The 15,038-nt window shown below is 40.8% G+C and overlaps 1 protein-coding gene across 1 annotated transcript; it reads left to right on the forward strand.

Annotated features, from left to right (window-relative positions):
- Positions 1-7,157: 7,157 nt before the first annotated feature.
- FAM71D (family with sequence similarity 71 member D) lies at positions 7,158-13,417 on the forward strand. The gene is made up of 7 exons (XM_035327560.1): positions 7,158-7,880; positions 8,636-8,775; positions 10,283-10,485; positions 11,054-11,318; positions 11,948-12,189; positions 12,617-12,663; positions 13,323-13,417. Exons 2-7 carry the CDS (start codon positions 8,641-8,643, stop codon positions 13,415-13,417), a joined length of 987 nt encoding a protein of 328 aa, XP_035183451.1. The 5' UTR covers positions 7,158-7,880; positions 8,636-8,640.
- The last annotated feature ends 1,621 nt before the right edge of the window (positions 13,418-15,038 follow it).

A 15,038-nucleotide genomic window follows, 5' to 3' on the forward strand; every position in this document is an offset into this window, starting at 1 on the left:
ATATGCTAGACATGAAATGTCTTTGATCTCGGGGTAGTTATTAGAGAGCTGCGTGACTCCAGAGATTACTAATTAACATGGAATCTTTAGCCTTTTTGATTCTGAAGCTGAAGGGTTGCACTTAAAAGATATTACAACATGGATTACACTTAAGGACAACATATAACTGGAATAGCTTTGCAATTCTGTCTTTGCCCTCCCCACCCTGCTGCTCTGCACTGAGTGCTGAAGCTTGTCTCTTTTGACACGTCTCAGTCCAGAAGTGCTACTTGCTTCGTGGCCAGTGAAGATGGTCTCCAGGCCACAGACAGGCTGCATAGAAGTTCCCAGTGGAGTGACTGGATCCACCTTTTCCACCCAGTTTGTGAGGTTTTGTGTTGGATAAGAAAAATATGCACTAACACAAAACAAAAGTATATACCACAGCTGTGTTTTCTTACATCACAACAGCACTGAGATGTTTCCAGGTACCTGTATTTACAGTTCACAAAGACAATCAAAGGAAACGATCAGATACCAAAAAGCACTAAGTACTGGTTGGTGGTGATGGCACATTTCTCAGGAAGTACATAAAGCAGTCGAGTTGAATAGCTGGTTTAAAGGTAGAGTCTATATGATGCATTTTTTGGCATATTTGCATATACAGCTTTGTACTTCCCATGACTAGGTGGGACAGTATTAAATGAGGAGTCAGACACTGATTCAGGCTATGTTATCAAGCAATACATCGGTCTGGCATGTAATAATCCTTACAGTCTTCCTCTTATCTGAAGGGAAAATAAGAATAGGAAAGAAGAGGGTAGATGTTGAAATTTCATGCACAAAACTTGCCCAAAAAATCTATTTTTTTACTTTGCATGAAATTTGAAACTAGCTTTTAATACCAGAAGAGAAGCATGAAGATTGTCTGTCATTTATGCTGACACTTGCAAAAAAAATCTGGTACACTCTTATCCCAAACAGATTCAGGAATATATCCCCAAACTAATATTCCTTTTATGAGGTTATTTTAAGCATTTCCCAACATTCCTGTGCAGAAACTCTGCTTAGGTGCCTTGTATCTATGGCAGTCTCTTTGCTGAAGCTAGTTAATTGGTCTTACTCCCATGAAAAAGCTAAAGAAAACTTTAGCACTGCAGGTTAGATGGGGAAGGACATTTCTGGATGTAGTCAAAGAAAGCAGAGATGGGGTGGAGAGGGGGACAACAAAGTGGTCAAAGTCACAGCCACAAAAAGAAAGTAAAAGGGGTTGTAGCAGGGAGAGCCACAGCAGCCAATAGTTAAAGCAACAATCTGTGTTGAGAAGAGGCAAGGCATAATTTCCCACAGCAGTATTTGATCAGTATGTTGCAATTAAGTGCCTTAACCTCATGATGAAGAACACAATCTCTACTAACTGTAACTATGGAATGGTCTGGCAACCTCTTCACAGTTCCAAAGCCAGCCAGTTTCCACAGAAAAAAAAAAAAAAAAAAAAAAAAAAAAAAAAAAAAATTGTTTCTTCTGATTTTATTTATTTATTTTTTGTTGTGGATATTTCAGCCTTGATCTTTGTTTTCTATTAAGTATATCCCAGCCTCCACCCAGAAAGGTGAGTCTCCACTCTGGATTTAAACTGTGTATTGAAATGCAGGCACTTCCTGGCTAATTCATGGGGAGAAAAAGCCTGTGGGTTTTGGAAATGTTACAACCTCATGACGTGCTGCTAGCTGCATGTTTTCTGAAATGGCTTAGTGACTCAGATTCAGCATTAGAGTAAGACTTGCCCTGTGCATTCATGCCATATTGCACACAAGCTGACAAAGCTCTTGGAATATAAAGCTTCAGAGGGCAATGCACAGATGCTCAGTGGCTCCGGTTGTCAGACTGGTCTGGCTGGGATTACTGGTTCATCACAGCACTGCGTGGTGACTTCCAGCATGCTTTATCTCTGCAAGAACTTCTGCATTTGCGTGGACCCGGCTTGGGTTCAAAAATACAGAGAGCAAACAATACTTGCAGAGGTAATTACAAGCAAACCTGAGAATTGGTTGTGTGCCAGTAAGCATGCAAACATAGCAGAGAAAGTAAATGCACTAGCATGATCCTGATAACCAGTGACTTGAAACTAGAATTCAAGTAACTTCAAGGGGAGTGTAAGAGGCGAGTTTTACAGAAGAAAAGTATATAGCTATGCAAAAGCTACCTTAAAAACAGCAACAGGGGAAGATTCCAAAATCCTGATTTACTCTTTTTGTCAGTACTGGATACTGCCAGATTATAACAATCATATCCTGATGCATTTCTGTCTATAAAAAGAAATCATATTTATCCAAGAGCTAGATGAAATGTGAAAATGTATTAAAATAGTGGATTGGGCCTAAGAGAAATTGGATCAAGATGAAATAATCTGAACACAAATTATAAATCCAGTGAAGCCACCAACACAAACAATACTGAAGTGTTACCAGAAAGTGGAATAGCAAAAAAACTGTCCCACCCAACTGAGAAGAAAGCATGCAAATAGCCTTCATCAGTACCTGACTTTCTCCTTGCGGATTTTATTGTGACCTGAGATGGTCTAAAGGGATGCCATTATCAAACATACATCTAAAAGATCGGCAGGGCAAATGAGAGCTAGCACATCAAGGATGTAAAGCTTTTCAAGAACAGCATGGTATTATCAACCAATATCAACCATGGTATTATCTTGTCAAATCTGACAAGAGCATTTACTAACAAGATGTTTGTCTGTGGTGGCAAGGTGAATGATCACTTCATCACTTTGAAACGTTGTGCTGTTTGGACCACCAAACCGGACCCAACTCTGCAGTGATGTGCAGACTGGGCACTGGGCCAGGAGAAGCCACCCTAATGTTTGCAAACAACTTACTACACTGGTAATGGCTGCTTCAAGCCATTCAAGGCAGCCTTTGCAGAACCACGCAAGAAACTGCCAAGAGGGAGGCAACATAATGCCAGAAATCCCTCCTGTGCTGTGCAGTCTGTGAGATTTTGGGGGGGGGGGGGGGGCCCCCCAAGCCCTACCCCTAAAAAAGAAAAAAAAAAAAAAAAAGAATAATAATAAAAAAAAAAGTGGTTAATAGCTCATATCTCAGGAAGAGAGAGTATAAATCAATGGCAAGTACATCTTAAAAACATACAAATACTCCTCCAGCACCCACAGTGTTTGCTACAAGAAGTCCAACAGCTTAACAGTTTGAAGCATTATCCCCTCTGTTTTGTTCTGCATCTGCCACCTCCTAGTTTCATTTGATGCCTCTTAGTTTTCATGCTGGACCAAGCAACAAGAAGCCACCCTCACATTGCCACCCACAGATTTGTAAACGTCTCTCATCTGGATTAAGAATCCTAAACTACATAGTCTGCCCTTTGTGTGTGGTCATACTCCATCTCAAAGGGCCCATAAATTGGAACATCCCTGCTGCACATCTTTGCACCCTCTTCAGTTTTACTGTAATCTTTCTGAGACAAGGAGACCAGAACTGCATGCAGTAGTAAAAGGTATAATGTCTTTTATAGCAGCATAATAATGACTTCTATGCTCCTCTGTTTCCAAATATTAATTGTTTTTCAGTGCTTCTGACCAATGTGTTTATATAGCTCTTAAAATTCAGATAACCTTAAAGTCTCACTCTTAATTGGTTGTGGTCAACCCAGAAACAGTAATTGTAGATGACAGATTAGGAAAATATTTTCCTCATAGGCATCATTTGACTTTTATCAGCGCTGAATTTCCTCAGCTGTTTTAACACATTTTCACTCAATTTTGAGCAATTTGTCTGCAGTTCTTTGTAGGGGTCTTTGTCTTTAAAAATATAGTGAAATATATTAGAAAATGGATGAATGGTGAACTGATAGAGCCTGTTGACAATACTGAGATATTTGTAGTATTAAGTATCTTCATTAGCTGAAATCTTCTGGACTGTTTCTCCAAGGAACTTCTGTACCCCAAGAAAAGGATTTCTGAAGGGAGTGTGAGGAGAGTGACAACAGGTATTTTAATCCATATTTGCTATTCTTAATCTTTCAGTCTATCAGGGCAGATATTGAACTCAGGAAAACTTAAAGCAACCCTAACATCTTTACAAAAGGACAGCCAGAAGTATCCATGTTACCCTAGAGCCCATACAAGCAGCTACCATGCTGCTGTTACATTATTCTGGAGAGCTGCCAGCTGATCTAATAAATCCTACCTAAGGCAGTGGAAAATAATAATAATAATAATATTTTTTTTTAAAAAAAAAAAGTAGGGCTTAATATTTTCCTATAGCTGTCCTGTATTTGGATGAGGTTTCTGGATCAGGCGGGTCCACAGTAAATCCTGGTGGGAAACCTGTTGGGATGTGGCTCTGTGGAGCCTGCTGGCAAGTGAGTGTGCTGTTCCTGGGGGAGATTTGTGCACAGGGACTTGGAGTGACTTGGAGCCAGCTGGTTGTGGTGCACTGTGCCTTTCTGAAAGCATAGCCTGCCAGGGCTTTTGGGTCAGCGCTACATAGCTGGTCATCACTAAAGGTGTCAAATAATTAAAATGAATGGCCCGAGAGCTACTAATCCACCGGTCTTTCAGGGGGGAGATGGTCACATGGAGATGCAATGCTATTTGAACCCATCTAAATAAAAGATGGTTAGCTGGCACTGTACATCCATGAGTGGCTTTCTGTAATTTTCTGCTGGCCAAATCCAATCAATTTGCCCAATGTGCTATAAAAAAACAGTGACCAAACCAGAAGACAGGATTTAGTATGCTGTTGGCAGCCTGTGTTGCTAGGGAGCCATGCAGCTGCCTTCTCATTACCTGGTGTTTTTTCTAAGAGGTGGCGGCTAGGGTTAGATTAAAACAAAAATAACAAAAATAACAGTCCTATGTTAGGGTGTGTGTTGAAAAGCACACAGACAAAGGAGAACGGAGAAGATGGCAGGTGGGAGAACCTAAAAAACACCATACAGCAGCTACTCTCAGGTCCATCACAGGAGCCTTCAGCATGTCAAAGGTCCATTTCTGCAAGCCCAGAGGACCATAGGGGCAAAATGACAAATGGGAACCCAAATTATGGACAGGAGGGCTGTCATGGGAGAGCCTCAGCCTCTGCCCAAGTGTGAAACCAATCAACCTGAGGAAATGGGAGGGCTCTCACAATCAGTTTTTAGACTATCTGGAGACTACACCTACACCTAGGGGTGTAGGACATATTAAAGGAAGCAGGGAAGAACTTTTTAGGATTGCACAAGATTTTGGTATGTTTAGGGGAGGAACAAGCAGTGGTGGAAAGGATGGGTGTAGTGGTTTTGGGGAGGAACGAATGTAGGAAAATAGAGGGATAAAGGGATAAAAAAAGCCAGTCAAGTATAAACAGGTACCCTTGTTTGGCCTCACCCAGTCACCACACTCTGTCCTGTCTTATTCAATGTCATTTCTTTTCCTGGGTGAGTAAGAGGTGAGACCATGCCAGGAGCTAGCTACTGGGGGAGCAGAGGAATCTGCTGGAGAGATCAAGGGGTCTGTGGGACAAGTGAGACCCATTTTGGGGGCGTGGGGGAGCTGAGTGAGGGGTCCATACCAACATGAGTGGAGCTGCATCCTCAGGGCCTCATATGTCCAGGTGCCAGCAACTGAAGAGACCAGGATCCAGAGGTCAGCTATGGGGCAGGCTGAGTGTCTGAGCCCTGCCGCTGGAGGGATCAATACTGCACATATGTATTTCCCAGTACCAGCCTTCATACTGATCAGCTAGAGAGGGGCACTGGGTGAGGCCATTGGAACTGTCTATGTGTGACTGCTCTATATATACATGCTGTATATGTGAGTTTGTATTTCACCTATTGGGAATATATGCTTGGCCTTACTGTTGGTGGAAGCAAGGGGCATGGAGCTGTAGCAGTCTTGCTTCTGTCAGGCTACCAGATTTACCCCACACCCCATGCCCTAAAATACGATACAAAATTTGTCTTGAAAACCTGACGGCAATATCTTTTTTAATTGCCAGAGCAGTGGCTAAAGAACTGGGAGTGAAAATCCATGTCAACATATTAGAGCAAGGCATGATGCAGCCACCTGAGCTAGTTAGCGCTGTGCCAGCACATTCACCTGGCACAACAGAGCATCATATGGCAATACTGTCTTAGGTCTAAAAGTGTTGTTATCCTGCATTACAAGAGTTCTTGTAGCTCTACTGCTTCCTAACACAGTCTTAGCTCAGACTCTCCTTCCTCTGGTATCTTTGTACCACATATGCATAGCCCAAAAAAGTGCCAAGTGTACATGTGCATTTGGGGTAGGTGGACAGTCTTGAACTTTCCCTGGTTTAGGCAAGAGCTGTGAGCACTTGACTGTGGAATCAGTGTCCAGCTCAGTTGCCCACCTGTGGTGGTGTTTAGAATTAGATTTCTATTGTCTAGAGATGGAAAGGCAATTCAGTTTTGGAAAAATGTTTTCTTGTTGTTGATAGGGCAACAATTCATCCTTCTCTGTCCTTGTAATATCCAGTCAGTAAAGCAAAGCATCATTGTCTTCCACACTGGAGCAGAGTTGTTTTGCATAGCAGAGAGAACAGAAAGCATTTGTGCTGGACACAGCTGTGTCAGTGCATAGTACTACCAGACAGTCAGGAAACTGTCTTGGTGGGTCTTACCTAGGCAAACAGTAGATGTGTACCTACGCAAAGGAGGCTGTAAAGAAGATTGCACAACAGTTCCTCAAACTGGCAGCATAGTTCTCATTTTGCAACATTGATACTGCTTCAACCAGCCTGGCGCTTAATCATGGCCTGAACCCTTGTCCAAGCACCAGGCTCAGTTGGAAGTACAAGTGTTATCACATAGGGTAAAAAAAAAAAAAAAAAAAAAAAAAAAAAAGGAGGTAGTGTCATGGGATGATTGGAACATCTTCTGATTGAACAAAAAGGTTACACTAGCAAAAGAATCTATATAGAGAAGCTAAAACCTGCAAACCAGGGCAAGATACATGAATACAAACACCATTTTACATTGGCTCATTAATGCTCTGGGCTTGTGCCAGGGCCCTGAGTACACCAACATGCCTTAATTGCTCTGACCAGCCTCAGCTGGCACCTCCACACCACAGCCCCTGCCCATTGGTCTGAGAACTACACTTAAGCCTTGGCCTGAGCCCCCTGCTCATTCTCAGATCCAGACTATAGGTACATCTCTCTACAGAGCTGACTGGGGTGGACTTCTTTGGGCACCTATTACTAGTCCTGTCTCCAGTTCCTCCTCCTGATGACTGGACTCCTGGGACAGAGGAGATGTGATGTGTGAATGCTCAGCCTGTTCTCTTTGGATCCTGTAGGTTTGGAGGACTGTGCCCTGGCTGTTGATGGCAATGCCTCTGCTGAGGTTATCACTGGCTCCCAGGTTATCATCATCCCTCATAGAGCAGACCCAGTCTTGCTGTCCCTGACAGCCTGCACTGAGCAGACTATATCCATGTAAAAATCTCTGCAGCTCTCATGTCCTCAACTTGTGTCACAGGTGAATCCACACTACCTGTTACCACTATGGTCTGATTCAACCAAGAAACGGAATTCCTGCCAAGACTAGTGAGAGCACAAAACAAGTGATGTATTGTGATGCCAGCAGTGATGGAGCTGAGTTCTTCCCATCCAGCCTGCCTGCTTATTATGACAAGACTTACTGGCTCAAGTACAGGCATTCATGTGTCACATGTCTTCGTATCATCAGGCACTGAAGAAACTCAAGAAGGGAAACTGTCATCAAGACTGTGCCTGATGCTACCAATCATGGGTTTCTAGAGCTGGGAGAATTCCAGCAGGCTCTGCAGAAGGGACTAGCACACGTGTCCTCTCTTTCCGTGGACGTACTCCTCTAGCTATGCAATGTATTTTCTTAAGTGAAAAAAGGTATGAATGGAAGGTAGAAGTCTACTACTGGATTTTAAAAAGACAGAGGCAGGATATTTTTATTCTTTTTGGCATTCTGCCATTCACTGAGCAGTCTTGAACAAATACTTTAACTTTTTTTAACTTTAATAATTTTTTAACTTTAATAATAATTTTAACTTTAACTAGGGATAATAGCTTATTATCCATTAAAGATTTGTGAAACATAATTAATGACTAGCCTTGACTCTTTTTCACTGTGAGTCAATTAATATTACGTTAGTCTCCAGCTTTTGTGTTAAAGCCTGCCTGGTCACTTGCTGGAGAATTTCAGCTTCACAGCATCTCCTAAGTCCTCCCATCTTCTCGACTCTGTGAAAACACATATGTGATCCAAGAGGCACAAAGACAGAAGTCACCATCCCAGACTAGTACTCAGAACATCCCACAGGTTTCTATCGTTATTTACAAAGCATGTGACTATACTCATGTAAAAATATATATATATATATATATATACATGAAAAGAAAGGTGTTTTGTTTTCTTTTTTAAAGAGGATTCTAGAACTGTGAAAAAGCCCTACTAAGTTTCCCTTTGCACTTAAGATTGCATGGTCTTAAAAATGTGTGTTGAGGGTAAAGGTTCTGCTCTTTAGTAGTATAATGAAAGCTATCAGAAAATATGTATATTTTTTCATAATCTCATTTTTTTTCAACATATAAACCTTCTTATATTTTCCTTTTAATGTGTAAATTTATTTTTGTTTTGTGGATAGGCAAAATGAGCACTGAGTTTGATTTTAGGACTATCGTTTCAAGTCAGACATCCATCACGGGTGACCTTCAGCAACTTCTTAGCCAAGGAGAATATGCTCCTTTTACGTCTGCTCCCATGTTTGAAAGCAAGTTTGTTCAGGTAAAAAATCATTCAAGTGAAATTATTTTGCATGCTAATAATATTGATCAAATAGATTACCTTTTTTCCTCTCTCAGCTGAAGAGTTATTCTTCATTCATTCATTCCCACCATCCTTATTCTTGTTTAATACACAGGTGTTTCCCTCCCCATACAGACTTATTTTGGTCTCACTTTACAGACAATGTTCCAGCAATAGCATTGCTGAAAATTTGAAAAGGGCAAAGAGTGATATTTTTGTCCTTCTTTGTTAGTCCCTTACATCTTCCTATTGCAACAGTTAAGACTATTCACCTATTTTCTGATTCTGTGCTAGTTCATTAAGGTTATTTAGCCATTAACTTTAGTTCAGCCTAACATAAATGGCAGCTACCCTTCCTCAGGCACCTCCTTCCTTTCAGTATCTGTGTAGGTGATCTCACAACCCTGCCCATCTCTCACCCTAAGCACCAGCTAACCCTAAGAACACTACATGACTCAGACAACAGTCTAAACACCTACAATATTACATTCACAGTGTGTCTAAAATGTGAATTCTACTTGCATGATGGACATAAACAGAGATTTTCATAGGATTTTATTACCTCACTGTAATAATTGCAACATCATTTGCTCTTGCCTTGATTAATTCAATCTTGCATTGTTGATACACATGCAGAATGCTAATTAGCTGCTAGTCCCTATTTTCAAGGTACTTGATTGATCTCTGCTTTATTTATCAAGCCCCATTTACTATCAAGGAGTCTGCTGCCCTAAACAAGCAGCCTGAGAAAACAGCTTCATCACTGACTCACTCACATTCAAATGTATTTTTTTTTGCCTTTGATCTTTTTTTTTTTTTTTTAATTTCGGTCCCTCACACTTAAGAGAGTTTCTACTAGATATCCACTAACTACATACACTGTTGTCCCTCAAATTCCTTCTTAGAACACACTTTTTTTTGCTGCCTACCAAAGTCAAACCCTGACAGCAGTAGATAACATGATTTTATCACGTTATCTTATCATTTTACTTCCTTGAATTTTCTCATCTATATTTTTCTGTAATTTCATGTCTTATACAGAAGTTATCTGTGATTTTTTTCCATCCTGTGTTTTTACAGCATCTAGTAGGATCCTGCTTCAGAATGAGGTCTCATTAATATCACAGTAATACTGACAAAGGCAGTGAATCATCAGGACAGAGTGCCTCTTCTATCATGTTTACACTAAGAGAAATTCAAGTTAATGGTACTCAGGACTTTTCTTACCTCAGCAGTCAGATACACAATAATGGGGACTAACGAGTACCAGTGATTTCCAGTCCTCCTTTATCCGTGTTTAACTTCCTTCCTCTCTTTTCACTCATACGTATCCCTGTCTCATTATTTCACGTTCCCCTCTCTCCTCATTACTCCATTACATAAGTTCTAGGTCTCCCAGGCCAAAGCACCATGAAATATTCTGCTTATATACTGTCTGAGAGGTCTTGTGGCAAATGTCAGTGTTGAATTTGTTGTTATTGTTCAGGTTAACCGAAGAGGGGAGACAATGAATATCCATAAGCAGCCCACCTGTGTCACTGTCGGCATCTGTGCTACCAATCCCAGTTCACCGATGCCCAATGGGATGCTGCTAGCACACACAGTGCCCGTATCCCCACAGGAAAGTATGACAAATCTCCAGAAATTCTCAGAGCGGTCATCCCAGTTGGAACAGTTAGCACTTAGCAGGTGAGTGAGCTTGAAGAGTGAATAAAACATGAATGTATTTCTCCTTTCTGTATGGTGTTTTCCTTATTTTACAGGTCAGATTATTAACAGACCTCACATTTGCACCCTTTCTCCCAGAGCAAAAGCAGTGAGGTTAGGAGAATCACTGAAGTTGAAGTACACACCTTTAGGCCCCACTCTAGTCATTTCAAGCCAATGCTACCACACAGACAGATGATGACTGGCAATACCTAATAAGCCTTTTTCTAAATCTATCAGAAGCTGAAAACTGATGGGAAGATTGGAGGTTCAGCAGTGTCAGGGAACAAGGCAGTAGAATAAAGGCATTATAAAGAAGCTGATATCCTTTGCCTCCATTTTGTGCATTTCTGCTCAGCATTTCTTCCATAGTCAGAGCCACTTAAAGGAGAGTGTCCAGGTCCACTCCGCAGATTTTTCCTGCTCCAGTCTCTCACTTGCTCTTACCCTATATTTAGACTTAACAAATAAGTACCTTCTTTGGGAGGAGTCGCTACTTGTGCTACTTGTGCTTGATGTTGAATTTCTTTTTTTTTTTTTTTCCTTACAGGTTCTTGCCCTTGAAGTTTGTGGAACTCTCTGTCCACAGCACAGACAAGCATCAACTCATGTTAAAATTAGTAAATGGACGTTCCTACTATCTAGAGCTCTGTGCCCCACCAGACCATCAACACCACCTATTCCAGCACTGGTTGCAGCTCATCTCCCTCCTGAAACCTCCAAAAAATCCTAGTAATACCAACATTAACATAAGATGTGAGGATTCTGGCAAAAGTCATGAGAAAGCTCCCAGCCCAAACAATGCATCAGAAAATGTGAGTCTTTGGCAAATAGATATTAAACCTTCAAGCTGAACAGTTAGGAAGTATAATCTGTGCCAATATCATGTACTGTCACTCAAGCCAAAGCTTTTGTGTGCTTTGAGGGATCTACAGTTCTGTTTATCAAAATAACTGTCTTGTTGTAAACTACCTACAGAATTCAGGGCAAAAATAGTGACAATACTGGGTGCACCATAACTCTGATACAATTTTAAGAATCAATAAATAGCATACTACGTATTGTTCAGTGTTTAGTTTTTCCTCAGTCATTGGTATGTTCTTAAATGGATCTTTGGAGCTGAATTCCACAACCCACTGAAAAAAAAAAAAAAAAAGTGGAGAAGGATGGACATGGCACAGCTGAGGCCCATGCAGGGACAGATAAATAATGAGCAAAGAAGGCAAGGACATTTGATACATTCAAAGGACAGAGAAAAAATTATTAAAGGAAATTCTACAGTGGACTATCAGATGAAGGCAGCTATTTGCTGAATATTCAGTGTATAGGGGATTAATGTATAGGAAATTATCACAAAGTTCCAGATGTGCTGATCAGCTCTGTGCAAAGTATTTTTAATGTCTGTTGCTACTGTGTCTGTTAATCTTTCATTTTTTTCTTCTAGAGGGCCAACCCACAAGATTTGCCTAACCTCAAAACAGAGGAAGAAGTTGTTCCCAAACAAACCACCTCCAACCAAGTTCCCCACTCAGGTAGCATGGGTCCCACATTAAAGAGTGGAGGGGAAGAGGTAGCAGCCTTTGCCAGCCCCCTGGAAGCAACCAGGCAAGAAACCACCATGCAGTCAAAGAATATAGACCCTCTGGATACAATAAAGAGTAAAAGCATAGAGAAGAGGAAAAGTAGGTAGGTGTGGCTGGGAAATGATTCTGATGTACTTGGTTTCTGCTGCTGAACTTTGCAAAGTAAAGTGTGTTGTTTTGTCTTTAGAAAATACATTATTGCAACACCTTTTGAGAGTTACTGGGATTTTCATGATGTTTTTAAATAGATTGGAAAGCTGAAGAATATAGGGCAGGGTTTCCAAGTAACCAGGCTTTGGCTTCTCAAATGTTCAGATTCTTTCAAAAGTCTGTTCCTGTGGGCCTTCACTTCAAAGCAAGGCCTACTACATCATTTCACAATGCATATTTCTGCTACGAACAGTTTAAAATAGCATCTATTTGAAACTGATACATAATGAGATTGTTAGGATGAGGTGTTTTTTTTTCTGAATTTGTTGGCATTAGCATCATGTTTTTTTCCTGACCTTTTTTATTTTTTTATTTTTTAGGATAGACAAATCAAAGCCAAAAAAAGAAAAAAAATCACAACCTTCAGGTATGACAGTTTTTCCAGTATTTACTCACTTCTCCATTGCAATTCCTACTTTAACAATAGATGAGAGAAGCTGAAACTTCATGAACTGGGAGCTGTGTTGAACAAATGTTCCTATGCCCATGTTACCAATAGCTCAGCACTTATACAGACATATTTTTAGAAAGTACCTTGTGCTCAGTCCCTGTCCTGATCACACCTCACTTTGCAGGGTTCGGTGTCAGATTTCTTCTAGAAATGCCTTGACACTTGACTTATTTGGCTGATGTCAGCTGTGCAACATCACTGCAAAAATCAGATGAAATACAGTGTGGTGGAAAGGGTCAGAAAGCTGCATGCCTAGGCATCGCAAAGAGGTAGTGTTGGCCCATGCTTCCGCTTTTGGTGTACTGTAAGGCTTCCCAAAACCCAAAGGTGAGCATTAATTTACCTCCAGACAGTGTGTCTGCATTTTCTTCAACCATGAGGTCAGGACCCATGTTCCTAGCAAAATGGGCACTCTCCACAATGTCATAAGGGATTAACATTAGCATCCTTTTTTATATCCTGCATTTCTGCACATATCTCTACAGAACATCCGTCTGGGACAAGCAAGCATCTAAAAGGCAGTCTGTATTCCTGCTCACAACTCCCTGTATTCAGAATTCTCTGTTTCTTGTCAGTGATTAAGCACTGTTTCCTATGCCTGCCAAGGCACAACAAAAAAATGGAGCCGCTTAGCTTACTGATGCCCCTTACCTTGTGTCTAAGCTCATAATCAATCTGCATGTGAGTGAATCACTCTCTTGAACAAAACTTTTCATGGTCTTCCTCTATGTACTTCTCCATTTTACTAGGTCACAAAAGTTAGAATGATCTCTTGTCCAATCAACCTCATTTTTTTGTGTGTGTGAACACGATGCTACTGCGTGCTCCTCTTTGTAGCTGGCTCATGGGCTGCATGTAATTCTTTGTCCTAGCCAAATGCAATTCCCATTGTTCTCTCTTTTCTTTCAGTTACCATCTTTGTTTCTTCTCTTGTTTCTAACTGTTCCTTTTTCTCAGCCATGCACATCTTTTCAGCTTTCCCCTCAATTCCTGTTCCTTCTCTCTAACTCTAATTACCCTTCTCTCACTTTCCAAGTTCTTTTCACCCTGTTCAGTGCCTCTTAAATTGTACCTTCCTCCAAAGATGCGTTCCTCCTCTGCGCAATTGTCTCCCCTCTTTTTCATTTTCTGATCATGCATCTCCCAGTCTTCATTCTACTACCTGTACCTGGATTTGCCCTGTTGAGGCAAAGGCAGAGTCCAGTCTCCCTGAGTTTACCAAGTCCTGCAGACTCTGTTGGTTCTCAGCCTGCTGATCAGCTTTCAGTAGAGAATGGAAATGATCTTCATGTACCCCCAGGCAGCTGAGAAGTATGCCAATATCATGTCAGCTGATACCAGCTATGCACAGACTTTTTATACCTCTCAGGTGTTCTGCAAGGACTAGATATTATTTCTGCTTTGAGGTGAGTAGGTGATAAGTAGTTTGCAGAAGTGACTGAAGAAGAATAGCATGGGAAAGACTGGGAAAAGGCCAGTTTGGAATACAGAGCAGAAATTCTAGTAAATCCCATCATTTGTAGACTGAAAATAGAAGTAGTGAGAAAAGCTGAAATTCAGTTGCCTCTGGTCAGTCTTTCTTCCTTTTTGGTTCTTGGTGTATGTTTATGTTCTCTGTCCTTATCTCTCTTTTGAGTCCTGCTTATTTTTCTCATTCATCTTCTGCTTTCCTGCACTGTTCTGAGCACATCCTCATTGTGTCTGTTTTTGTTGTTGTTTTGTTTTGTTTTGTTTTTTCCAGGAAATAAAAAGAGTGGCATTATGTCAAGTGTCAGCTGCTTCAAGTACTAATCCAGGTGATTTGTCAGTAAGAAGGAATAAATAAAATAAAGCAAAGCATCCTGTATCAGATGCAGTTGGAATAGGGGCAAGACATGCATATAGAAAAAATAAAAAAAATAAAAATAAAAAACAAGCATGCTGCAGAGTTCAGTTCTCTTCATAACTATTTGCTATTGCAAAACTAACAACAATAACTAAAACATGAACACTGCATTTCTCTGTATTAATTCACAACTAGCAGCAACAAATGTATTTTGATCAGTACTGTAAGTACACTGTACAGTATACTGGAATCTACAGTAAGATGCAGATCTTACTTTAACTGAGGCCATTTTTCAAGGAGAAGACTGTAATGTGCAGCAGAAGACAAAGAAATAGACACTTGAATTAACAATAATGCTTGAGTATAACTTTTATATAGGATCGGGAAAGCTTCTCATGCAAGCAATTTTCAGAACGCTGCAAGGGAATAACTGAGAGAGAGCAATACCCTGTCATGGCCACAAAAT

This window comes from Oxyura jamaicensis, chromosome 5 (assembly GCF_011077185.1).
Source record: "Oxyura jamaicensis isolate SHBP4307 breed ruddy duck chromosome 5, BPBGC_Ojam_1.0, whole genome shotgun sequence".
Classification (NCBI taxonomy): domain Eukaryota; kingdom Metazoa; phylum Chordata; class Aves; order Anseriformes; family Anatidae; genus Oxyura; species Oxyura jamaicensis.